General features: G+C 35.8%; 1 protein-coding gene across 1 annotated transcript; it reads right to left on the bottom strand.

The window, feature by feature from the left end:
* Positions 1 to 1,908: 1,908 nt before the first annotated feature.
* LOC149811953 (NAP1-related protein 2-like) lies at positions 1,909 to 26,373 on the bottom strand. The gene is made up of 10 exons (XM_089993724.1): positions 26,068 to 26,373; positions 17,046 to 17,168; positions 16,848 to 16,898; positions 16,613 to 16,684; positions 16,284 to 16,397; positions 16,083 to 16,144; positions 11,422 to 11,485; positions 11,103 to 11,159; positions 10,966 to 11,019; positions 1,909 to 2,346 (listed from the first exon to the last, which is right to left on the bottom strand). The coding sequence occupies exons 1-10, from the start codon at positions 26,194 to 26,196 to the stop codon at positions 2,284 to 2,286; spliced, it is 789 nt and encodes a 262-aa protein (XP_089849850.1). The 5' UTR covers positions 26,197 to 26,373; the 3' UTR covers positions 1,909 to 2,283.
* Between the last annotated feature and the right edge of the window lie 838 nt (positions 26,374 to 27,211).

Below are 27,211 nucleotides of genomic sequence, written 5' to 3' on the forward strand. Positions count from 1 at the left end.
GATACTTTTAGAAAGCACTTTTTTTCAACAGAATCTTGAACAAATATCAGTTTATATAAAATATATAAATAAAAAATAATACAAAAACTAGGCAAAAGGTGTCTTTATTGTGTTAATATTGCAATATTTTTAAAAAAGGTAATCTTTTTTAAAATATCACATCGTTCCCCACACGATATTTCCCTTTAAAAATATCACAGCGTTACCAAAAATGTTGGCGAAATTTGTGGCTATGATGTTAACACAAGCTCCCCCTCACTATTATTGGGTACCAGAATTAAATTTCTGTTTGGAAGCAAGGCATCAGAAGGAGTTGGAGGGTTTAAAAAAATGAAAGTATCCAATTCTTGAAATTGATAATTAACTCATCCTAGTAGAGGGTATTTGCTAACTCCATTCTACAAAAAGAAAAAGCAAATGAGCCACCTTTTGAGCGCTCTCTCTAAATGCCTCCCCTCGTCAGAATTTCTTACCAAACAGGAGCTTCTGAAACACTCTCAACTATCGGTTCTCAAGCAGAGACCAGGTAAATTGGATGTGTAAAGTAATGAACTAAAATCTAAAATCCCATGCCCAAACCTGACCCACATACAAATGGATTTGAATGTAACGCCCATCAGGGCAAGATGTTGAGCTTCAATGTATTGGCTAAAGGTACCGAGCTTAGGTTTAGATAACTATATTTTTTTTCTTGAGAAAGACAATCTTGTTAAGATAACAAGAGGTGAACAATCACACCATTGACATGGAAAGGTAAAATATCATAGACCCCATATCACTAACAAATGAACAAGTTATACCGAAGGTTGAAGTTTAATACGTTGTTTCAATCCACGTAGGCCTATGTTGTTGCTTCAGACTATATCACACCAGCTTGATAGGAGACATTGAAGTAAACGCAACAGTAAATTCATGACTAAGGGACTCTACACATTCCTTGCTAAGCTCAGAAATAGAGGTACAAGTTCTCCTAGAGATGGAGCAAGAATTTTCTGTTGGTGGGTGATCGTGGGCAGACTCTGCTTTTTCATTTTTGTGGGGTTGGCTGAAACCAGGAAATATTACAGTAGAAAAGTGAGACAAAAAAAGTTCCTAGATAGACTCCAAGAAAGAAGATAATGCCAGTTGGAGGGGGATAGAGGGATTATATTCATTAAAGTTATAAACTGGCTCAAGAGACGGAGAGGAGGGCAGTGGGAGATGGGTAAGAACAGACCTAGGATTGAAAAGGAAAGGATGCCCAAGGTTCCATGGGTGGGTGGCTCAAGAAGGTCCGAAAGGGCGTACTCCAAGATGAAACAATCGTGAATTAGATTGCTAGGTTTAGCATCTGAAACTATGTAAGCATGCATGAGTAATAAAGCACAAACCCATGCAGCAAGATAAAGCATAAATGCAGGCACAAGTTCCAATGAAGACGCATCACACCAGTCAAGCAATTCTCAAAGTGGTATTCTCGCAAGAATAGTAAGAATAGATTGTTACGAACATAAGAAGTGAAAAGTTGGTTAAGAAACACACCAAAAGCATGGAGAGCAGTTGGACTCATCCAAACATAACTAGACCATGTGAAGCTGCAAGCACCTTGGTTAGATTGCATCTTGATGCCCATGAGGCTAATTTGATTATATGCAAAAAAATGAAAACCTTGAATACTGCTAATACCCTAGGATTGGGATTTCGACAATCCATAATAAGAAACATAAAAATACTACAGGCTTTTTCATGCACCCTTAGAGATAGAGAAAGACATCATTGGACAAGGTGGGCTGCAAGAGAGGAGCACGCCCTCTGGTTGTAATAACATGGGCCTCACAGCTACAGCATTGACTTGTATTCTCTACGTGGTGAACAAACTTAAGGTCATACAGTAGATAAATAAGTTTCTTGATGATGATAAACGTAAAAAGCCTTGCAAAATTCCCTTCATAATTCTCTGAGCATCCTATATAAATGAATTGCAAAAAGATGGCGTCATTTTTCCAAATGCAATTGAGAGCGAAAAACATGAATGGATGTGACAATCACAACTCATAGATAGCCCTGAGTCCGCATGAAAACCCAAAGTCTCAATATGATACCCTGTACTGTGCTAAAAATTAAACCCCACCAGAACGACATTTCATTAATAATTAAAATAATAGAGCAGCAAAAGTAGGAAAAAGGAATTAGAACAAAACCCCCTTGGGGTATTCTAGGCACTTCTATAGCTACACCACTTCGCATGAGCTACAACTACCGCTGCCGCTAGAGGGCCACAAAATGATGGCCTAAACCAACCGCTCAACTGTCATCATCCTCATCCTCTTCCTGTCCTTCGTCATCATGGCCATCAGTGCTTTTACCCTGATAATGAGACAAGGGGTCATGGCTCATGAAGTGTTTAAACTTTGTGTAGAAATGATTAAATATATGAACAAACCCTAAGTAAACATTAATAACAGTTAGATATCAGGTCCATCTTATAGGAAACTCAACAGTTAGGTCCTACAAGAAGTGGTAGAAACTGATCCGAATTGGTAGTCATCAGTAGAACCAAGTTTGCAAACCTAGGAGAGCATTTACTTACAAACATTTTATGGCATCCACATACACAACCACACTAAAACCCACGCTTGAAACAGGCTTTTCAGGATCAGCAAACATCCAATGACACAATCACTACCAATTCATGATCTCAGAGGGCAGAACTTCATGTTGTAGGCCAAGTGATGCACAGACATGATATGACCATAAAGAGAGGTCGACACACATAGACACATGCACACACACAAGAGAGGGCCCAAGTCACAAAGAGGGTGAAATCAAAATTAGATTGTCAGCATTCAACAAGCCCAAGGAAAATTCTGGCCTTGTCATGGACAAAAAATGGTAGAAGCATGTTTGTTTTTTTTGTGATTTTGACAAACCAATATCCTTCGATGACCAACACCACTTAGCATTTGTTAAACAAGGAATTTCTGGTACTTGAAACTGTCTGAGTATTTCATTTCAAATGTATCATTATATATATCCTCATGAAACCGATCCACCTCCCAGGAAAATTTTAAAACCCTGACACGACTTTGATTTTTGGAGTGCTCATGAACTTTAAATACTCATCCAAGAAGATGGTACGGTTCCAGTAAGCAATCAGAGATTCCAAGGGATGAGGTGCATGAAATACATTTGAATGAATTTGCTTATGAACTTGAACTCCATTCTAGAAATTTGGAAAATGTCACCACTCACCGTGAATGTGAAGGCTAGAATTTTTATTCAATTCCTAAAGACCATCGCAGAATCAGAAATTCAATAGTTCCATAGAAGGTTGTAAGTATCCTATCATTACCCATACTGGTCGGGCCAAAAGTAACACTGTATCATATCGTAAATTTTTAATAAAAATTTTCCAATAAAACTAAAAAAATCAAAACAATATCAGAAAAAATGAGAAAAAAAAAAATCTAAAAAAATCATAACACATGAAACAATGATGAATTGCACAAAATACACCATAAAATCACACGTATGCCTCTATGAGCTATATAAGAAACATTTATTTAAAAAAGTAAAAAACCATCTAACTAGCATATTCCTATAGAACTAACCTAATTACATAATGTGAAATGACCATAATACCCTTGTTGGGCATTATATATATTCTTTTATATTTAAGAATATATATAAATACATATTTTAACATAAACAAGCTCCAAAAGCTTAGTATGATCGCTTTAGTTCTGTTATGCTTAAGCTTGGATATACTTCCTGTTATACTGACATCTATGTGACACGGACTCTTCTAACAGGGTACCGCACCCAGGCAGGTGCGATACTTGACATAACTTCCTTTATGTTAGGTGAAGTCAACCACACTGAGGTCCAATTTCTATCGAAAAATAAATTCATTTAACCCTAAGCAAGTCTATTTTTATCTTTAATATATATATATATATAAATATATAAATGCACACACATACATGTAATGTTACCTTAAAACTGTTAAAAATTATATATATATATACCCTCCCCGCACCCAAGTTTTTTTTAACGTGCCGCATCGCCGCATCTGCACTCGTACCTGCACCTATGTGACGTAAACTGACATTGCTTTGTTTGTTAATAATTTCACTGCATGTATTGTTATTTTATTACTTTAAGTTGATAATGATCATAACTGAAGCAGGGAGTAGATCAACTTAAATTTATTCTCAAGCAAAGTTTTGAAATGGCTGCCCTTAGTTTTCTTAGATTTTTCTTAAAGATTGAAGTTGCATATTCCCTTTGCAAATGAAATTATTTATAGGTATGAAATTATTGATAAAAAAAAGAGTAGATACTCCTGAAGTGATAAATGAAAAGATGAAAATTGATGATGGACGTCCTCTGGAAGATCCTACACCATATCGACAGATAATTGGAGCGTTGACATACTTGACTATTACCATATCAGACATAGCACATGCAATTCACACAGCCAGTCAATTTCAGCACTCAACTATCTTTGTACACGTGTTGTGATGCATATCATTATATATTCAAAAAATTCTGCTTTTAAAGGATTATTTTTATCTTCGTCTTCTCCCCTTAATTTAATTGTTTATTATGACTCTGATACCCAAATGACCAATGTTAAACTACTGGTTTATGTGTTTTTGTAAGATATTCTTTGATATCATAGAAATGCAAGAAGCAACAGAAAGTATCTTTATCCTCCATAAAAGCCAAATATCGAATTATGGCAACTACCACAACTGAAATTGTATGGTTGAGGCGTCTTCTCAAGGATATGGGAGTAATTGTGACAGAGCTATCAAGACTATGGTGTGATAACAAAAGTGCCATCTACATTGCTGGAAATCACACTTTTCATGAGTACACTAAACATATTGAGATGGATTGTCATTATGTCCGTGAAGAATTTTTGAAAAAGACTAATTCACTACCGTATGTAACTTCAGGATATCAGTTTGCAGACTTTTTCATAAAAGCCTTGCCTTCTCCAAGGTTTTATCTCTTATTAGACAAACTTTCGGCAATTCCCCCGTCAGTTTGATGGGAAGTGTTAAATGTAATAAATGTAAACATATATATATATATATGTTTACATATTCATTTCTGTATATTTATAGTTTAGGGGTATTTTGGTCTTTTCACATATAAGAACACAATAAGTGTATCTTTTTCTTTTCTTTTCTTTCCTTTAATTTATTTTTTTAAATATTCCCAGCCTCGAGGGCTTTTGGGGAATACTCCACAGAGTCATTGGACCCTACACAATGGTTGTGTTTCTAGTGGTTGGGTAGCTCCCAACTGCTTTATAGAGCCCTCTCAAGGTGTATATATATCAGAGTTACCGGAAGCGCCTAGGTAAGTGGGGAAGCGCGCTTCAAAAGTCCTAAATGCGTGGGGAAGCGCAATTTTTTAATGAGAAACGTGCTTCCCCCATTTTTTCAAATTTTTTTTGTATTTTTTTATATTTTTTTTGCTTCCCCTCGCTTCCTAGGTCACTTCCGGTTCGCTTCCGAGACGATTCCTGATTCGCTCCTAAGCGGTCCAATGCTTCCCGCTTCCTAAAAATTTGAAAATGCCTCGCTTCCCGCTCCGGCTTCCTCAACTGGCAACCATGATATATATAGGGAGTAATCCCCCCTCTCCAATCTCCATGTATTCTTTTCTCAAGGGAATTTCCATAATACAAGATACTTTTTTGTGTGTTTCAGCCCATAAGTAGCTTATCCTTGTGTTCTTTTATTGACCCATAAAAGGTCACATTCTCAAAGTGTTTTATTGCCCATAAGTGGCTCACTAAAGCATATGCATTGGTTCGTGACACTACTCAATTCATTGAACATCATTAACCGAACATGAAGTTCCATCAATTAGTCATATCAAGTATGAAACTAAGATCTGTTGTACCAAATAGCTGTTAAAATGTACTCATCAATTATTGTAATTAGATATATTATATATATATAAAAGATTATACATATACATATATATGGTATATATGTATATGTATCTTCCTAATTATATATATATAATATATTTTTCTATATTAGCCGTAGGGGTAGTTTAGTCATTTTACGCATATTCCATTTTGGAATATGATTATATTTTCTCTTTTATTTCTAAAATTATGTTTTTTTATGGTTTGCGCCACATTAGAGGACTCCCCAAAAGAGTCGTTGGGGAGCCCCCAACGGTCACAAATGTGACCGTTGGGGGCTCCCAACGACTCCTTTGGGAGCCCCCTATGTGGCTCCTCAAAGGCTTATAAATAGGGGCTTACCCCCTTGTATTTTTTACTTCTTTGAGGAGCTTTTGCTCCATTGTAATGGGTGTTACACTCTTCTTCTCTTCAATAATATTAACTTATGTCTTATGGGCATTTTTTCCCCTTTCGTGGATTTATGTGTTAACACATTATGTGCTTGTGTTTTCCCCTTTAGTGGGTATATCCGCACTTCATGTGCATGTGTGTGGGTTCATTATTGAACCTAATGTATTCAAAGTTGTTTCCTTACATGGTATCAGAGCAAGGTTGTGACCGAGTTGCTTTTTGGTGCATCGGAAAGCGTGTTATTCAAGAAATATTAAGAAAAATGGTGAAGTTTTCTTGTTCTCTCTCTTTTCTTTCTTAAAGTTATTTGGTATGTATTCTTTTTCGTTTAGTATCATGCATTATAAAGGAATATCTACTCCCTTAATAATAATCTATATGTATGTGTTTTTTGTTTTTTAGTACTTGTGTTATTCGGTTCTTCATTGAGCCTTTGCTTTTGTGTATATTACATTTTTAAAATCTCTTAAAAGATAATTAGTTAAATCGGTGAACTTGTTTGTCATTGCTAAAACTTCCTTTAATAGGGTCGTTAATCGTGCTTATCTTTCAAGCATAAGTTGATGTCAATCTTGAACTCGTGTGTATGGTTTTAAGAGTCTTTGTGATCTTATTGTTGTTTTTCAAATCCTACGTATGATTTAAAAGCTTTGTATTGATGGACATCTTTGACTCCTTGAATTTAAATTTTTATCAAATAACTTCGGTACTTTGAAGTTATCTCTTGCATGTTTGCTTAAAAGCATGAATTATATATGTGTGAGAAGTTTTTTTAAAGAAAAGTTGAGTTGAGATTGAAATTCTTTAACATATAAAAGTTTGTGCACATTCTTTTCTACACACTTGCTATCATATATTATGAGTAGTGATGTTTATTAGAGATTTCTCATATAGTGATATTTTTTAAGAATCTCAAAAATGATTTCAAATCATGTGTCTTAGTGCATTTTTTTGTAATTAAAGATTTCTCATGTAGTGATGTATGAATACCTCTAGTAACTCTTGAAGTATGGTTTTCTTCCATTTGGAGTTAAGTTTTTCTTTGCTTTACATACTCATTTTTTAGTGTTGTGTGGTTCTTATTGGTGAATACTATGTGTGAGACTTCCACAGTTCTTGTAAGAAAAGTGTTTTTTCTTGTGAAAATCCTTCAAAGTTTCAGTCTTAAAAGGATTATTCTTTTGGGAAGTTTCGTTGTGGGCATTTGAAGGTCTAATTGTAGAAGTCCAATTCTTTATACAAGCTTGGTCATTTAGTTTTTTATTTTCTACTAATATTGCAAGTTTTACAAACTTGTTCTTTTTGTGAATTTTTTCCGCATGAGTTTTTTCAAATTTTACCGCATCTATTAAAGAATGCACATATTAAACTAAATTTGTTATATTGTCATTCGACATCTTATATTACATAAAAATTGCATCTATTATCATTTGGTGTGCATATAATTGCACTTTATATCTATTATGGTTAAAGCTTGTGGGATTATAACCCAAGCTCTGTTAGTAAAACTGATGACTTTTGGGTTCGCATTTGCGAGTTTGTATTGTGCTCCTTGTGCACAAGTGTTCTTTTTGTGCATGTGTTCTCACATTTGTTTCCAAGAATATTGTAATATTGTTCTTGGTATCTTATTGAAGATACTTTTACATGAGTAGTTAAGGTTTGATTTGACTCTTGGATTATTCCAAATCAGTTCTTGCACATGATGTTGCTTAATATTTCATGTAGTATTTGTTGTATAATAAACCTTTTTGGTATAAATAACTTCTTTGGAGAATTGATCATGATAATGCATAATCGTTGTTATAAAGCATATTGTTGTGATTGATTATATTGGACCTTTGATTTGATTTTTTCAAATCGGCCCTCTTTATAAAATCACCTATTTGGAAATTGATTGCCTTTTTATGGCATTTATATTTATCCATCACAGGTTGTTATTTAATGCATCATTTATATGGCCTTATTATTGTGATATTAGAGATGATTGTTAAGGTAAGTTATGGGCACCTTGTGTTATGTCATTTTAGATTGTTCACTTGCCATATTAAAGATGATTGTTGAGGTGAGTTATGGGCACCTTGCGACTCTAAAATGATTTGTTATATGATCTCTAATTATGAGTGTGTCACTAGTTTTTCCTTTTTTGCCATTGATCTTATGGATGCTCTTATTTATATATAAATGTGATGGATATATGGTATTTGAAACCTTAAATGTTTTAAGGTATATTAAAATCAAGGGTTTTGGGACTATTAACCAGCCTTTTGTTGTTTATGAATCTTATGAGTACATTTGCACATTTATGAGTTCGTTTTTTGTGCTTTTTGTGCACAAGTGTTTCAAGTGTTCTTGTTGTGCGTATCTGCACGTATTTATTTTCAAAAATATTGTTCTATTGGTTATATTCAAGGTTTTATCTATATGTTTGTCATTACAAGTTTTATTGCTTCAAAAGTCTTCTCATTTTATACCTCTTATCTAAGTGTCATCATATGTAGACAAGATTTTTTATTACACCTTTGTGTGTTGGTAGCCCTTTGTTGGCTTTGTTCTCTTGGTCTAGTAGCTGAACACACTTGTCATGAGTGTTTTTATATGTAGACAAGGCACGTTGATTCACACCATAGTGTGTGATTTTAGTCCATGTTGGCATTTGTGTCTTTGTTCTAGTCGTTGAAATGTATGTCCATGGTTGGGTCCTTTCACTCAATTCAAGTGTCATTTTATGTAGACAAGAGATGTATTGTGTTTTAGCCCATGGTTGACTTGATACTCTTGTTCTAGTAGCTGAACATACTTATTTTTTAGTGTCTTTTTATGTAGACAAGAGATAATTTTTAGTCCATGTTGGCGTGTATTCTCTTGTTCTTGTCGTTGATACACTCATTTCAAGTACTATTACATGTAGACAAGAGGTATTTTTACACACCTTTGTGTGTGTCTTTTAGCCTTTAATGGCATTATAGTTATGTTCTTGTTCTAGTAGCTTATACACTTGATTTGTGGGTTTTGGAGAACTAAAGAGGTAATTGCTTGTAGTAGATGAACTATTGTTGAAATTTGTAAAATTCCATTCGTATTTTGTCCTTTAAAGATACAAGAGAATCATATCATTAATATGCATATTTTAAAATAAAAAAAATTTGGCATTTAATCTACATATTAAGTGCTTATGGTTTTTGCCACCTTTGTATTTAATATGCAAAATGAATTTTTATAATTGCAATCATTTGAGTGAGATGTTCCTAAATGTGTAAGGTTCCCTACTAAAATAGAGAAATGTGTATGCATTGTAAAATGAATAAAACCCATTAATTCATACCTCTTTATATATGTTTGACCACTTTTGTGGTTTATTTTGCCCATTAGTGGCTTCTTGTGTATATGCGTGCTTCCGTGCTTACTCTTGGAGATTTCGTCTCTCTTGTTTGGCACTTCATTATAAGCCTCTTATGGGGTCCCATGGCGGACCATTGCTTTATTCCCCATTGTGGGGTTGTGTTTTGTCCATTTTTAGAGCTTGTGAAAGCATTATTGTAATTCGTTTCCTCTTTGACATGATATATGATTTTGAAATTTTCTTTTCATGCTAAAGTAATTATCCTATCATGTGCTTCAGATTTCTATGCATAAGTTATATTTTTGCACCATTGTGTTGTGGGTGAGTCATCTGATATGGTTTTGATTAATCTTGTTAGGAATGTTCCATTTGAGTAAAGTGCAAAGATATTTTTTACTTGTTCTTTGTTGTTATTCCACAGGATCTTGGAGATGGGATAAAAAGAAGTACCCTGGATAGATCGGGAAATGTGTTCACCATTAGAAGACAATTGGAGGAAGGCATTTGCAAATTTCAATGACATCCTTACCGAAGCTTCTTGGAGTCTTGCGACTTTTTTCAATCTTTTCATTTCCTCACACAAAGTTTGAAAGGGGGTGTTAAAATGTACTCATCAATTATTATAATTAGATATATTATATATATATAAAAGATGATACATATATATATATATGGTATATATGTATATGTATCTTCCTAATTATATATATATAATATATTTTTCTATATTAGTCGTAGGGGTAGTTTAGTCATTTTACGCATATTCCATTTTGGAATATGATTGTATTTTCTCTTTTATTTTTGTTTTTCTTTTTTATTTCTAAAATTATGTTTTTTATGGTTTGCGCCACATTGGAGGACTCCCCAAAAGAGTCGTTGGGGGCTCCCAACGACTCCTTTGGGAGCCCCCTATGTGGCTCCTCAAAGGCTTATAAATAGGGGCTTACCCCCTTGTATTTTTTACTTCTTTGAGGAGCTTTTGCTCCATTGTAATGGGCGTTACACTCTTCTTCTCTTCAATAATATTAACTTATGCCTTATGGGCATTTTTGCCCCTTTCGTGGGTTCATGTGTTAGCACATTATGGGCTTGTGTTTTTCCCTTTAGTGGGTATATCCGCACTTCATGTGCATGTGTGTGGGTTCATTATTGAACCTAATGTATTCAAAGCCGTTTCCTTACAATAGCTTCACATGTCCGACAAAATCTTATGCCAAACCAAAATACTGCATGAAAAAGGTGAAAAAGCAATAGGCAAAAATGTAGTATTTGATGTTTAACTGTGAAGAAATCTTACAAGTTCATCATCATCTTCTTCTTCATCAGAATCAAACTCCTCTTCATCAGCCTCCTACATTGGCAAGAAAGTTAGATATAAAAAGACATGACACTGAGCATAAAGAGAAGAATTAGCAAGACAGAGAATTCACTTACATTGTTAAAGTACTTTAGAGGGTTGGGCCACAAATCCTCCTTGATTATCTCTGCCACCTGAAAAAGCAGAAGGGTACAGATTGTAAACCGCAACATGAACTTAATGGTGCTAGGCAAAGATATTTTGGGTTTTGCTCTGTTCCGCAGCCATGATCTGTAAGCAGATGAGAGTTATCTTCCACTTTTATATAGGAACACAATATAAGTCACATTGGCATGATGCAACTCACAACATAGATGCCACTATCAGCATCATGCTTGATGCACCAGAGACTGTTTCTTAGATCAGCCAGAAACTGGTAATAAAGGTAAAAATTACCTCATCGTGAATCCCCTCTGTAATATCATCCTTTTGTTGAGTTTCATTAAACCATGTAAAAAAGCTGCATCAACAAGAGAACCATAAATTAGAAAATATCTCCTAGTGTTCTGGTCCTTATCTTTACAGAGGGTTCAAGGCCTCCTGGTTGAAATGCATAGGATAAACCAACCCGTACTGATATTTTTGCTTCAGGACAGAAATTAGAACTATGCTAAATAGTGAATCAGCTGGAAATTGTGTCTACAACACTATATTAACTCATGAATCATAGAAAGGTTATGTAAACACAATATGGTAATGAATAATTATTTTTGAGTAATATATATGATATATGTGAAAAATATATAAAGGGAAATGTTACAATGCACAACCGTTTGTGCATCCTAATAACATGTACATTGGTTTTGGGACATTATATGCCCCTCAAAATGGTTTACTTGTAATTCTTTTGTTGGACCAGCTTGTCTTTTGCTTGAAAATATTTTTAAAACCTGAAAACCTAATAACAAGTTTACCCTTCCTTCAAGACGTCTGCCCTTTCTCTGACCACTCTCCAAAACCTCTGCCCTTTCCCTAACCTCTCTCCCCTTCATTCAATGGCTGTTCACCCATGATTCTATACCCACCAGAAAATCACCGGAACACGATCCAGCATGATACCTTCTACCGTCCAACCTGGTTCAGTCTCTGCAGCAAGTGATTTACCGCAAAGGATGTGCTTTTGTGAGGAATGTTCTGAAGTTGCCCATGGAACTTCGATCAAAATCAGAGTGACTCCATTTCAAAAACCAGCAACAATGTGGCTGGTGTGAGTGTGACGATAGAAACACCTAACCATATACAGACATACATGTATGTGTGTGTGTTTCAATCTTTTAGAATACAAGGAAGCACAACATGCAATGATGAATACTAAATAAGCATACAAATGCATATTTTAGTTGGCCATTTTCAATGCAACATTGTTTTACATTGCAGGAACGTGCACGAGTGGATTAAAAACAGATACAATTGCTTGGCTTTGGATGTATGTATGTAACCATGTTAGTCGTTGATGCTTGATGAACAATTATCAGAATAAGATGGATAAGTAACCTCAATAAACCCAAGATTTTCGGATCCACTGTGTCATAATTCAAGAACAGTAGGTTCCAAAGTACTGAATTGAACTGTAACTTGCAACAAAGAACTTGCAGAAACTCAAAAGGCTCTTTGTATCAGTGTGCCATAATTCACGAGCATTCAGTTCCAAAGTATGGAATAGAAATTGCAGGTTGCAATCAAGAACTTGCATAAAATCGAAGGCTCGGTCTCACTGTGTCATAATTCATGAGTAGCTGGGTTGCAAAATAGTGTGTTGAATTAATCATATAGCACATATCAATTCAACATGTCATTTCTTTTTTCTCCTAGAGACCCTGAAAGAAAAGTGCCTACAGGTGGATTAGATAGGCTAGATTGGAGCACATGGTGGGCCTTTGTCATGCTTCAAAACCAATCTATGGCATACGTGTAAGAGCTTCCTTGGTGGTTAAAACTTAAAAACAGGGAGCTCTATCTTCTGGAGTTTGACAGCTCAAAGTTTACCATCCCCTGTTTCTCCCAGTGTGTGAATGATTGCATGTGCCCTGTATCACCCCACCATCCTTCTGAAAATTGGCTGTTTATATTGTATTGAACTTGTAGACTGCAAAAGCAAAACGCTAATTCCATCCCAAACGTTTTAAGATTCAAACTAAACCAACTATTTGTCTGACAAACAGCAGAAATTTAAAGAGTTCCCTGGTACTACTTTTATACTTTGAGATATAGATCACCTTTAGAATGAACAATTTTTTTCATTTCTATCATTGCCAAACAGCCAACTAAATCCAGCAAACATGCCAGAGGCAGTGTGGGAGCAGAAGCCACAGATCAAGTACAAGTTGCATCCTTTTCTACCCATTTTCATGCACAGAAAAATGTGAAAAGACATCATCTTAACCTTCATTCTGATCTCATCATTTGTGGCAACTTTCTCATCACCTGAAACATAGGTCAATAGCCTACAAAGTTTCTGTTGTGGCCGTGAACAATTTTCTAGTAGCAGAAGAGAAACCAGAGTTCATATAGTCAATCATGCTTCATGTTACCAGATACAGCAAGCACACCTACCATAAGATTAAAACTATGGCAGGTCATTCAGTCCTTAACAATTATATCGTATTGGATAGATACCTAAAATATCGTCGCACTCACACCAGCCACATTGTTGCTGATTTTTGAAATGATGAGTTACTCTGATTTTGATCGAAGTTTCAGGGGCAACTTCAAAACATTCTCACAAAAGCACATCCTTTGCAGTAAATCATTTGCGGAAGAGAGGAGCTGTTGAACCAGGTCGGACGGTAGAAGGTATCACGCCAGATTGTGTCCCCATGATTTTCTGGTGGGTATAGAATCATGGGTGGGCAGCCATTGAATGAAGGAGAGAGAGGTTAGGGAAAGGGCAGAGGTTTTGGAGAGAGGTCAGGGAAAGGGCAGACGTCTTGAAGTAAGGGTAAACTTGTCATTAGGTTTTCAGGTTTTAAAAATATTTTCAAGCAAATGACAAGAAAGTCCGACAAAAGAATTACAAGTAAACCATTTTGAGGGGCATATAATGTCCCAAAACCAATTGTGCATGTTATTAGGATGCACAAAGGGTTGTGCATTGTAACATTTCCCATATATAATATATAAATATATAATATGTAAAACAAGCCTACACGAGTGAGCTTGCCATGTTCAGGCTTGGCTCATTTACCAAAATGAGTTGGCTCATAGCTCGGCTTGCCAAGCCTAATTTCTAAGCTGAGCCAAGCCGAATGGCAAGCTGCTGGTCTCATTTCCCATCCCTACACACGATGACGTATAAAAAAGAATGGCCCTTGGGAGAATAGCATTGCATGATAAGTTGGCATGGATTTGTATGAGCAGGTTACTACAATTGCAATGACTGGTGATAAGCCAAGGCAATGTTGTCAGTAGTGATGCGAATCAGCCTGAATGGGCAGATATGCATCAAATTAGCCAATTCAATCCCGATTCACCTCAAATCGGGCAGAATCAGCCTGGTCAGGGCTGAATCAGGGTTGGGTCAACCCTTATTTTAATATCTGAATTTCTTTTAATTTTTAGTGCTTTTTTAATGAAACAAGTAAAAGTGACCAATTCAGCTCAATTTGGTTCAAGTCTGAATCAGCTGATTTCTTAATCGATTTGAATCGGATCCAAAACCGATATTTGACAACATTGAGCTAAGGGTAATAATGTGACCAAGCCAAACAAGCAAACTTATGTAATATCAGGTTGCTCAAGTAAGTTGAGGTTGTCATCTTAAACCAGAGTTACTGGAAGCTTCTTAGGTAGGTGAGAAGCTCAGTTCCTGAAAACTCGCTTCGGAAGCGCGATACTCCTCGCTTCCGAAACTTCATGGGAATCTTGATTCCCCATGCTTCTTCTATGCTTCCCACACACATGGTCTATGCTTCTTATATGCCTTTCTCACGTTTCTTTTCATGTTTTTCGTGTATTTTCTCTCATGCTTTCCCTCGCTTTCCATATACTTTCTTTAAATTAGTAACCATCATTGTTAGATTTTAACAAAAATTTAACCCTTTTACTGAAAATCATGAAATATAAGAATGATCAATTTTATTTTAGTTTTTATTTGTTTCTTGTTTGATTCCTATTCAATTACCATATTGCTTCATTTTTTTTAATATTTTGCTTTTAAATTGATACTTCGCTTCCTGCTTCCTATAAATTTTAAAATGCTTCACTTCTCGCTTCCGCTTCCCGCATCGTTTCTTGCTTCCGCTTCCTAGTTTGGCAACCTTGTCTTAAACTAAAGGTCTATGGAAAGATTAGTAACCTGGCGTAAATAAAGGCCCAAGTTGACCTAATTCATCATATCCATATTTTGTCAGGCATCAGCTAAAGCCAACCAAATGGAGAAACCCCATTTGTAAAATTTACCACAAACAGGTCACATCAAGACATAGAAGGAAATACCATAACTAAGTTCTAGCAGACTAATTATAAAGTAGCTTAGCAAAATTTTCAAGTAACGACCTACTGATAATCAGTAAGAATTCACCTTAGGCCTACAAATTAACAGCATTCATATTTAGACAGACCTAAACTTTAGCCTTTGTACATGGATCACATGTGCAGAAGACAAATGACATGTTGCACAATTACTAAAAACAAAATGACTATTTGAAACCAAAGGCTAGTTGCATCAATTAGGGTATGGTTATAATGGATGTTCCTTCTTCAATGATTTTGCTTGGCCAACCATTCAAAAAGTTGATCATGAAACTATAGACTTCAAAGCATTCCAGTCATTGGTTAATCATTAACAAATTTCAGACAGGGAAAAGAAAAGGCAAATACTAAATGGCCGTGATCATTAATTAGGCCCATCCATAAAGCTTTTTAAATCTATTAGAACTATGGAAATTCCCTGCAACTGTTCCCAGTTATGAGTTATTCAATCGGTTAGAATCAATATTAGACAGCACATACAATTGGTGATGTGATCAAAAGTCAAAGGTATCTCAGGAATTGTGAGTCACAATATATACACACACCTGAGTACAGAAGAAATAAAAGAAAGTGACCTCAAGACCTACCTGTCCTCAGTAAATGGGCGCTTGTTCCCTTTCTTCTCATTACCAACACCATTAGCAATATCCTTTGAAAGTTAAAGCATAATAAGAAAGAGGAAAATATAAATAAAAAAACATACAAAAAAAGAGACATCAGAGGAATCTTATAAAACCGTCAGAAGTATCACAGAAAGATAAAATGAATCCAAGCTAAAGTATCCTCACCATTCCATCTTTCCATTTGATGGTTGTACCAGTGATTTTTGGCATTCCTTCTTCATCAAAGGAATATGTTTTAGTAAGCTTTTTATCTTCAAAGTAAGGGTTAGGTGAAAAGTTCTGCAACAATCCAATTACAGAGTTACACAGAGTAGAAAAGCAGCATTTGGTATTTCTTAGTTATATTATCCCTCGAGAGTATAAATAATTAAAAAGGCCTAAATAATAGAACTAGAAACCAGTATTTAATTTCTTACTTGTTTATCATATCTCTATATAGAAACAATTATAAAAAGCTAAATTTTCTACACTGAAAATGGAAAAGAGAGTCTCACAAATGTGATGGTGTAGCCTGACTTTAGATCTTTGCAATCATCAACATCTAATGACTTCAAGTATTTGAAAATCTAGGTCAATCAAGAAATAAGCATTAATAGATCCATATGTAGGCAGTATATCAATATTTTGAAATGATTAAGAAATAAAATATAGGAAAGCTTACTGGGTACAAAAAAAAAGGAAATTATGAGAATGACACAAAACAAACATCAAGTGCATAAGAGAGCAGACCTTCTGGTCCTCTTCATTTAAGAGATCACAAAGCGCAGGGTGGCTCATAAACTGCAAGTTGTAATTTCAAAGCTATTTTATTGTATGAAGTAGCAACATCTGATATCTAATCACGAAAATGATTCTAAGTTGAATCCTAAAGAAACACAAACAGAAAAAGAAGTGAACAGATAAATTTAGGAATAAAGAATCACGAACTGCAGTCAGCCAAAAGTCAGATATAGTTTGAATTATCTCATTCCGTCTGATATAAACAGGCTGGCGTATTTCATTGTACTTCTGCTCAACTTCCAACACTTTTTCACTAGCTTCCTCATTGACCTATCAAGACAAATACAAAGTATATTAATAGAGAGTATGGAGAAAAGTTTGTCATTACACACTTAACAAGTGGAGAGAGATCAATGATTAGATAAACATAGAATCCTTTTAACTGTTGTACTCTTTTTTTGAGAGAGAGAGAGATTATGGTGCAGAACATTGCAAATCTTGAACTGGGAAGAACTTCAATAAAACAGGAATATTAGAATAATTAACTAAGAAAAGAATTAATTGCACAAAAAAGACACACATGTAAAGAAAACACCTTTAACTCCAACAAATAAGGTTCAAGATTACAAAGTTATATTTGGTTTATAGTAATGTTTGAAAACTAGGCAACACAATTACGTCCACTGCAAACAAAGAAGAGATTATTTCTAGGAGCTAGAACTGTAATAATAAAACAGATTCCATACAGATGCCCTTATGCAAGAGAACAACAAATGCATCCAAATATGATGAACCTCTGACCTAGAACAAAACATGTTACATAATCCACGATACTTAAAAAACCTCCAGATATTTCTCATTACATGGGAACACACAAGTACATCCTGACATCACCAAAATATCATGATGTTTCCTGTGAATAATGGCATCTGAAACAAGGACAACCAAAGTCCTATAATAATGAATATCAGAGGTTAGATGAAAAATCTAAGTTCAAAATATATAAAGAAATCATATCATCACACCAATACTCTAAATGCAGACTGTGTGCATCACTTTTTCAGAGAGCCAGGCAAAAAATTAACCACGAAATTATCAGCAAAAGAAGGGAGGAGTGAATACAAAAGCAAACATTCACTATTATTTAACATCTTTTTAATAGTGATATCAGTGCACATGAACCAAGGCTAAATTCAAAATAATTTGGCTTTTTCCCCTGACTATATGCATCAACAACACACCCCATTTATCTCTTAAATGAAAGTATGAGGGACAAACACCAGATTGGGTAAGCTAAAAAGATTTGAAATCAACTGTGTCACAGCAAACATACAAGAGTATCAAAGGATACGTTTTTGAAACCCAAGCAGTGTTTGAATGGGGATATTACCAGCCAAAAATGGAAGAGTAAGGCTGGTGTGTCAGCAAGATAAGATTGAGGGGACAAAACCAGTGATATAGATAAGAAATAAACTCAATGAAAAATAAATAATGGAGAAGCGAGCAACAAACAGAAGCGGCAGATAACTTCCCCACTAGAACGACTTCCTACCAGTAACAATCCCCACTATTCAATTCATAGTCACAATTCTTGAAAAAAATTCCAATTTCTCTTGAAAAAAGAGCAAAATTTTATAATGCCAGAATTTTTCAGGTTTTGAATGTGTTATTTTAAATAAAACTTCTGCATTCAATTTCTCGTGATTTTTTCGCAAATTTTTCATTAAGGTGTTGATAAAAATGCCCCAAAAAACTCAAATTTTTAAAAGCTTGGTCAATAAGACATTGATAAAAATGCCCCCAAAAACTCAAATTTCTCCTTTAATAGTCATGAGGCTTTTAGCATGAAACAACATTGGGCATTGGGGAGGGTTTTAAAGACATGGAAGGAGGGTCACTTTCGATGCTTGGTCGATATGAGATTATTCATACACCCATATGAATAAAACTCATAGCATTTGAATGAAGTGTCTTGGTAGAGCCATTATTTCATTTATTTTCCTCTTTAGTTTTTTACTCAAAGCAACAGTAAAGGCAGAACGAAACCCTCAAAGAAGCAACTTGTGAAGAGCTGAAGGGCCACCTCTACATCTCTCCCAAGCTCTCTGTGCAACTCTTGCTTCGATTAGATGCCCCAAGCAATGGTCTTGACTACTCTTTGGATTGCTCTTTGATTCCCCAATCCCTTTCTTCTTTCCCTTTTTTCCCCTAATTCTCTTTGTGGTCCTTCAAGCACTTTGCAAAACAAGCCAAGGAATTCTAAAATTGAGGAAGCACTCAAATTCATTAGAGATATGTCCTGCTATTCTTTCTTATGCCCTTGATTTGTGTATGATGAATATCGTTAATTGTTATAACGTGCTATTTGATGCTGCCATTGTATTAGTTGTTACTTTATATGAAGGCTTGAGGACTTCTCTACTTCTAGATCGGAAGGTTAGTTGTCTTACTTCCAAGTTCCAACTTTGCCTATGCCATGATACCATATTTGATCAAAGTTAGCATAGCCAGGTGACGGTAACTAACTACAAATTTATTTGTAGATGCTTAGCTCTTCTTTTTTCCTTGGTTCTTGAAGAATCTAGCTCTGCCTATGGCAATTTGATGTTTTTCCTCAAGTAAAAATCCATTGCTTTCATTATAATTTCCTAAAAAATTAACAAGAGGGTAAAGATGAGATCAAAGCAATAGAATGGGTGATATGACTTAAGCTCTCTCTCTCTCTCTCTCTCTCTCTCTCTCTCTCTCTCTCTCTCTCTCTCTCTCTCTCTCTCTCTCTCTCTCTCTCTCTCTCTCTCTCAATGATGCGTGTTTATTTAGTAGTTCAACATTCATTTCCTACATGGAGAGTGGAAAGTAGGTTTTACTTCTATTTGATTTAGACAATGAATAAAGTTTCCAATTTTGACATTCTTTACTTAATTTATATATATTCTACCCTTCTCTCTTCTTGGCGAGTTATTTCATTTTCTTTAATTTTTATCATTTTTTAACAAGTTTTGAATTTATCAAGATTTTTCTAAGAAAAATAACCTTTTTTTCAAAATCTCTCAAGATTTTCCCTTGCTGAGAAATTCCCAAGAATGATATGTGACAATGGTTCAGTGAACTATAAGCTCCTTTAAGTGATCAGGAGGAAAAAGAAAGAAGGTTGACTTCAAACCATTAAGTGATTTCAAATGCACACATCCACCTTCATCAAAAATAAAACAAATTTTCTTTTCCTTTTATTTGATGTTTATTATTGGTCCTTCTTTAGGACAGTATATCTAATTTCTTTTGTATCCTCACATAACTGCTACAACTCTCTCTCTCTATCTCGGTCGAGTCGGGTCTAACTGGGACCCAACCCGAACCCCAACTCTCTATCTCTATCTTTATCTCTCTCGCTCTCGCTCTCTTTGTTATTTTGTTTCCCTTGTCTCCACCCTAGCCAATGAGAGAAGAAGGGAAGGATAAAGAGGAAGAAGAAGAGGACCAAGAGCAGGAGAAGAGAAGAGAAAGAAATTAGAGGGAGAGAGTTACCTACCTCCTCCTTGCTTCCTCGTCTTCTTCTCTTGCTCGTTCCAACTCCTCATTCTTCTTCTTCGCAGAGAGAGAGAGAGAGCAACAAGAGCGGGTATGGGGTTCCTCCTCCTCCTCGTTCTTCTTCTTCGCATCGAGATTGAGAGAGAGAGGGGGTGGGAATGAAAATGGGGGTTACAAAGTACCCCCTTCCCTTAAAAATAAAAGTTAAAAGATTCAAACAACCCCTTATTTAAAAAAAATCATTTTACCTCTTGTTTCTTTTTTACATTTAAAATGTTTCTTTTCTTTCATTTAAAAATGTTACCCCCCAAAAAAAATACACACACACAGTGATATATATATATAGCCTTGTCCCCATACCCACAATTTTCGACCTTGTCGTATTGTACCCTTCATACCTGCACTCATACCCATACCCATGTAATGTAGCATGTGAATGAAACGGCATTAACTAAAAGCATGTTTTGGTAAAATCATTAAACATGTTTTGCTAAAAATTCAAAACATTAACTAAAAACATTAAAAGCATTCAATTTTCCAAAGTTAGATTTGAAATATATATATAGAGAGAGAGAGACAACTCGGTGGATGAGAATTAGAAGCTACATTAATTTGAAAATTTAAAACATTTCCCAAAGCATTAAAAGCTTTCAATTTTCCAAAGCATTAACCATGTTTTGGTAAGTTGCATTTGGTGTTGGTACTCGTGGATGAGAATTTATTAGCATTCAAGAGAGAGAGAGAGAATTAAATGATAATATTTAATACAAAAATAATGATAACAAATAGGCATTTTATAAAAAAGACACGATTTTAATGCATCTAATTAACTCATGCAATTATCTATATTTTTTGAAAATTTTATATTTAGAATATAAAATATTATGATTAAAATGTGATACCTATGTTTTATCCAGTACATTATGATATTTTGCAAATAACACACTATTTTTCAATTTCAAATAGTGAAAATGTATTTTTTTAGTATTTTAAAAATATTATATATATATATATTTTGAAGTTATGTTTATTATTATATATAATAAATCACACCTAATATGTTATTTTTTATTTTTGTATCATAAATTATATATTATTTATTTTTAATAAATTAAATAAAAATTCTTGACCCGCCCAAGTTGCCGAGTTGACTCTCTCAAGTCACTGAGTTGTACGTGGCCAATCTGATATCGAGTCCCGAGAATGCCAACCATGACTTCAACTCCCAAGAAGTATTTCAACCAACCAAGATCCTTTATTTTAAAATGTTTGTTGAACACTTCATTTGTTTCTTGAATATGTTTATTTGAACTCCCGATAACAATGATGTCTTCCACGTATATTAGCAAAACAGCCATATATCCCTTACCTTTGTGGACAAACAAGAAATGATCAAGTGAAGATCTGCAAAAGCCATGTCTCTATATTTTCAAGGAAAAACTTTCGAACCAGGAATGAGAAGCTTGCTTTAGGCCATATATAGCCCTCTTAGGCTTACAAACATATTCAACTGGATCATTTTTAGTGTACCCTTGTGGTTGTTCCATATAAACCTCTTCTTTCAAGTCTCCATGTAAAAATGCATTCTTAACATTAAATTGGTTCAACACCCAACCATGATCCACTGTTAGAGACAAGATGATATGCATTGTCCTCATTTTAACCATAGGGATGAAAGTCTCATCATAATCCATGTCATACTCTTGTGTGAAACCCTTTTACAAGTCGAGCTTTATACCTTTCAATAGTCTCATCAAGTTTATATTTAATCTTATAAACCCACTTAGACAGTCACATTTTTATCTTGGGGGGGGGGGGGGGTGTTAACAACTTCTCATGTTTGACATTCATGCTATGTCACATGGGTGCGGGTGCGGGTGGGAGGATTCGGCACTTCCAAAAAACCCGGGTGCGGGGGTGCAGCAGGGGCAAAAATGTAAAATATATATATATATAAAAGGGGGGTTCGGAGGTTCCCCCCGGCGCGGGTCCCGCTGCGCGGTCAGCGGGTGGGGGTCCAGGCAGATTCATCATAAGAAAAACCATACTCAGACTCGATAAAAACTACATGAATCAGACTCAGGCCATACCGGATAAACTACTATTTTTTATCATATTTACATTGAGAAATTGCGAGTCTTAATCGAAACGCAGGTCGGGTCTGGGTCTGACATAAAATTTCACAAACTATACTGGGATTAATCGAATCTTCAGGTCTGAACCTGAATCTTAATCAAGTCTTCTTATTTATCACCATACCTGACCTTATAAGGCTTGGTACGGGTCGGGTCCAGGTAAACCCGACCCGTTGATACCCCTAATCTTGACACTCAAAAGCTTCAAACAGTGTGCAGAATAAACGAATAAGATAAGAAAGCTAAATCGACAACTTCGTCTTTTAATAATTCAACAGTCGGCACACTTTTCGGGTTCATCGCATACACACTGCAGGACAAGCCTAGACCGATAGGAAACAGTAGACGCCTCTCTCTCTCTCTCTGCCCATTTCGTATGTGCGTTCAGAAGAAAAATCAGGTTAACAGAGGGAGCAGATGTTAAATGGAGGCTCCTCAAAGCCATCATGAGCAGCAACAGCACCCGCAATGGAAATCCCACGTCGAAGAAGACCAGAGCTTTTTGCCCCTTGCAAAAGCCCCTCGACTCGCATCGCCACGAGATGCGGTTCGCCTCTCTGCAGGTATTTCTTCTTCCCTTCTACCTACCTAACAATAACAAAGAAGGATAAGAAACACATCACTCGTTGGTCCAAAACTTTTCTTCATCCTTTTTGTGTTTTTGTTTCGGCATTCTTCTTGGTTGGTACCCAGATGTGAGGACTCAATACCATAATTTTTTTTAAATTTCGCAGCCCATTTCATAGGGAAACATTTAAAAACAAAAAAAAAATGAACCAAAATGACCCTGGGTGCGGTCAACGCACCCAGAGTCGGGTTGACCGCACCCGGTGCCGCACCCACACCTGCGTCGAGTCGCGTCGACGCGGGTGCGGCACCCTGCTAGCCGAATCCCTGTGACATAGCATTCATGTAATGCTTTCATTTTTTTTTTGTTCATGGCTTCAACCCATTTCTTATTTCGAATAGCTTGAGAATAAACTGGTTCTTCTTGCTTTTCTATTTGCATAAGAAAAGTACCCTGATATGTGCTAAAATTTTCATAACTTATCTATCTGTGAATAGGGTGTTGAACTCTGTTTGATCTTCTAAACTTTGGTTGTATTAACATTTCATCACACGAGGTGATGAAATTCTCATGATTGTCCACGTTTCCTGGTTCTTGTCCTGCTTTATTATCAACTCCCCTTTGTGTCTCAGCTTCAAAACTAGTTGTGCATGTCTTTCTTCTTCTTCTTCTGGTGTATGTATGCCCTTTATATCTCCCATTCATAGCTTTATTTTCTTCAGAGAAGGTAGAAACTATTTGTTCCTGCTTGTGATTTTCTAGAGCTCCTTGTGATATAGAACTTTCTTTGGGTCCTGAAAACAACTCTTCACCATAGTTGGTAATATTCAATGTTGCCCTCTTTTGTTATGGACCTATTCTGTAGCATAATCATACTCAAAAGAATTTTCGTCAAAAACTACATTTCTGGAATACGAATACATCTATTTTTTATGTCATAGTATCTAAACCCTTTATAACTATCAAATTTACAAACACGAGCGAGGGGTTCAAATTTATTTCTCTAGAATTTATCTATATGGACATATAACAAATGCACCCATAAGCTAGGATGCTTTCCAAACAGTGCATAATAAGGAGACTTGTAATTTAGAAGCTTCATGGGCAACATATTTATAACATGCACAATTGCTAAACAATGTTTGTTATTTTCTTTCTTTTTCTTCTTTTTTCCTTACTTTCTTTTCTTGAAAAGGAGATTACTACTTGCTAAACATTGGATTTTCCACCATGACTAACTAATCACAGACATTGTAATGGGATGTTGTTCTGTCGACAAGATTAGAGTTCAATGATATATAAGTGTATAATGCTGCACCTTAATTTGCTGGTAAAATAGAATATTGTGAAAGCAATCACAAGCTACTCAGATGGTCTTGCATATAGTTTGAACGTTGACCAATGCATGGTGGAGGACTTGAGGTTAGAGATAAAAACATTGTACTTTCCTTTTTCTTTAATGAAAACTACACAAATTCTAGTGCAGTTGTTGATCCACATTTTCAACAATGAAGCAATAACACTTTCTTAGATAACAATCTAAAAAATAAGTCCCTGTACCCTTATAAACGAAGTAGATTACAAATAAAATTGCCCAAACATAACAAACAAATTGTGCCCTTTTCCATTTGAAAATCATGAGCCCATAGTCCCTGTTTACAATGATTTTTATATCCAGTAATGCCACGCAGAATAGCCAGGCATAAAAAAATACAGAGTACAGCAAAGTAGCTGCACTCACAACTCAATCTAACAAAGCACCCAAATAACTGGAAATAAAAACAATATCATTGAACTACAATCTTGAACTATAGAATAATACAGAGATGGAAGCATGCACATGTGTTAAAAGAGAGAGGAAGGTAGATCACACATATAAAGTTACATGGAGAAACTTCATTTTCAACACCTTATTATGAGAACCGAGGTGGAACACTTAAAAGTACAGAAAAACTTGTTTTTAAACAAAATGCAATTTAGGGAATCGTAAGAAAGTGCAACATATGCACATGCTATATTGATTTTTCAATTTCCATGTTTTGCATGTTTTGCATGCTTTGCACCAAGAACTTTACATGTATAGTGCAATTTTGCTAAAACACAAGGAACAAAATTAAGATACAATCCATACGCTAAATGAAGAACTTCTCGACCTTGGCCACGGTTGTTTGCATACTTGGGAGAGAAAAACAAAATAAATAACAGGTAAATGATATTAGCAAGAAACAGGCACTAGATACGCAATGATGTATGCATGTACTTCTGTAAATACTGGTTCATGAATTTTATGATATCAAGGAGCACAATGCGTGAAGGATAAACAAAATTATGGAGCATTTTCATGTGACCATCCAATAAAATAAAATGGGCCAGAGAAGATGTAATATGCACTCCATATACAATTAGGCCATGAATTACGCAGTGTGCATGCATGCAACCAATAATACACCACCTTCTCAAATTTAACACAATGGAGCACCAAACTAAGATACGACCGGCATTCACAAAGAGGACGAATTAGAAGGGTTCCATCCCATTTCTGCGGGCATTCAGGAACAGAACAAACCGAACAAAATGACACCAAAATAATCATTTGTCCAAACAACAATAGGAGGAAGAATTACCATCAGCAAATACGCATTGAACATAATCATCCTATGTAAAAACCCATAACATCCGAATTGATTTCCTCCACAAATAATGCAGAAATTCCCCAAAACAAGCCCAAAATTACCAAATACTCATTCTCTTTTTCTTCTAGCCATTTGATCATCAAAGTGCCAAACGAACAAAGAAACTTATGTAGGCACTTCAGAAACATGAAAAGCCAAGTACAAACAAACAATTGCGATTTTTGTCCTGTGGGTGATCGACCAATATGTTAATTACCGACTACCCAACCCAATGAATGAGAAAAAACAACTACCGGTAATGGTCACATACGTTTATCAACAGTAAAGGAGAGAGAGAAAGAGGGAGAAAGAGGGAGAGAGGTTGCCTTCTCCAACTCGTCTTGTATCTCCTGCAGCTTCTCGATGGAGAGGACCAGCTCCTTGTCAATGTGCTCGTGGCCATCCTCCTCGGTTGGTTCAGAGGCCTTGGACCGCTTGCTCTTGTCCGTAACCATCCTCCTATACCCCTCCCTTACCGCCCACTAAACCCTAACTTCTCTCAAAGAGCGGACGGAAAAAAGGGAAAGTGTACCCTCTCTCTCTCTCTCTCTCTCTCTCTCTCTCCGGCCAAGATGGGCGGGGAGGATTACCTTATTACCTTACTTTAATCAACCCTCCCTGGCCGATGCTCATGCGGCTTCTTAAAATTACCCCTTTTTAAGTGTTTCAGCCCTAGCTACCCATCTCTGGTCAGGTTCCCACCGATAGGGATGTCAATGAATCGTGTGTTACCGGATATAAGACCGAATTAGATTCCTTTTAGTTGCATTTGGCAAGCCAAAACCATATACTGTTATAATTGGATGCAGATATGGTTTTGATTTTTTGCTATTGAATCTGAATTTTCTGAATTTGGAAGATATCCGAATCCATTTATACGTAAAAAGAGGATTTGGTATGAGCCTTTCACCACCTAAATCCAAATCCAAATTCTTTTAGCCGACATCCTATGTCATATATGGTATTGGATACACCTCATCTGAATCCGAACCGTTTACATCCCTACCTAACCTGAGATGACTAAGGTTTGGGCTGGTTTGTGTAGCCTGGAGCCCAATAAAAATCAGATTTTGGGCAGGGCTGAAATACCATTGCAATGAAGCTCGGCCCTGCTGATCGGTTTAAAAGGTTCAGTCTCAGCACCATAATCTCGAGCCGAGCCCAAACCGACAAGAACCAGGGTTGGGCTTTTGGCTGGTCAAGGTCTAGGACCGGCTTATCGTGTCTTAACGGGCATTGAGTCAAGCCAAGCCAGGCCTGACCTACCGGATATCCATCCCAACCCTTCACGTAGGATATAAGTAATTTTTCACTTTTTTACAATGATTTTTTTACCCTTCAACCTCTCAATCAAATGAAAGTGCAATGGTAAGGTTTGGTCTTAGTTTCAGATAACACAAGGTTGCTGGATTGAGTTGCGATACATTTAACTTAACTCATGTTCCTAATCTTTTGTTACTTTGGGGCACG

Source organism: Nuphar pumila, chromosome 17 (assembly GCF_984573655.1).
Source record: "Nuphar pumila chromosome 17, dmNupPumi1.hap1.1, whole genome shotgun sequence".
Lineage (NCBI taxonomy): Eukaryota > Viridiplantae > Streptophyta > Magnoliopsida > Nymphaeales > Nymphaeaceae > Nuphar > Nuphar pumila.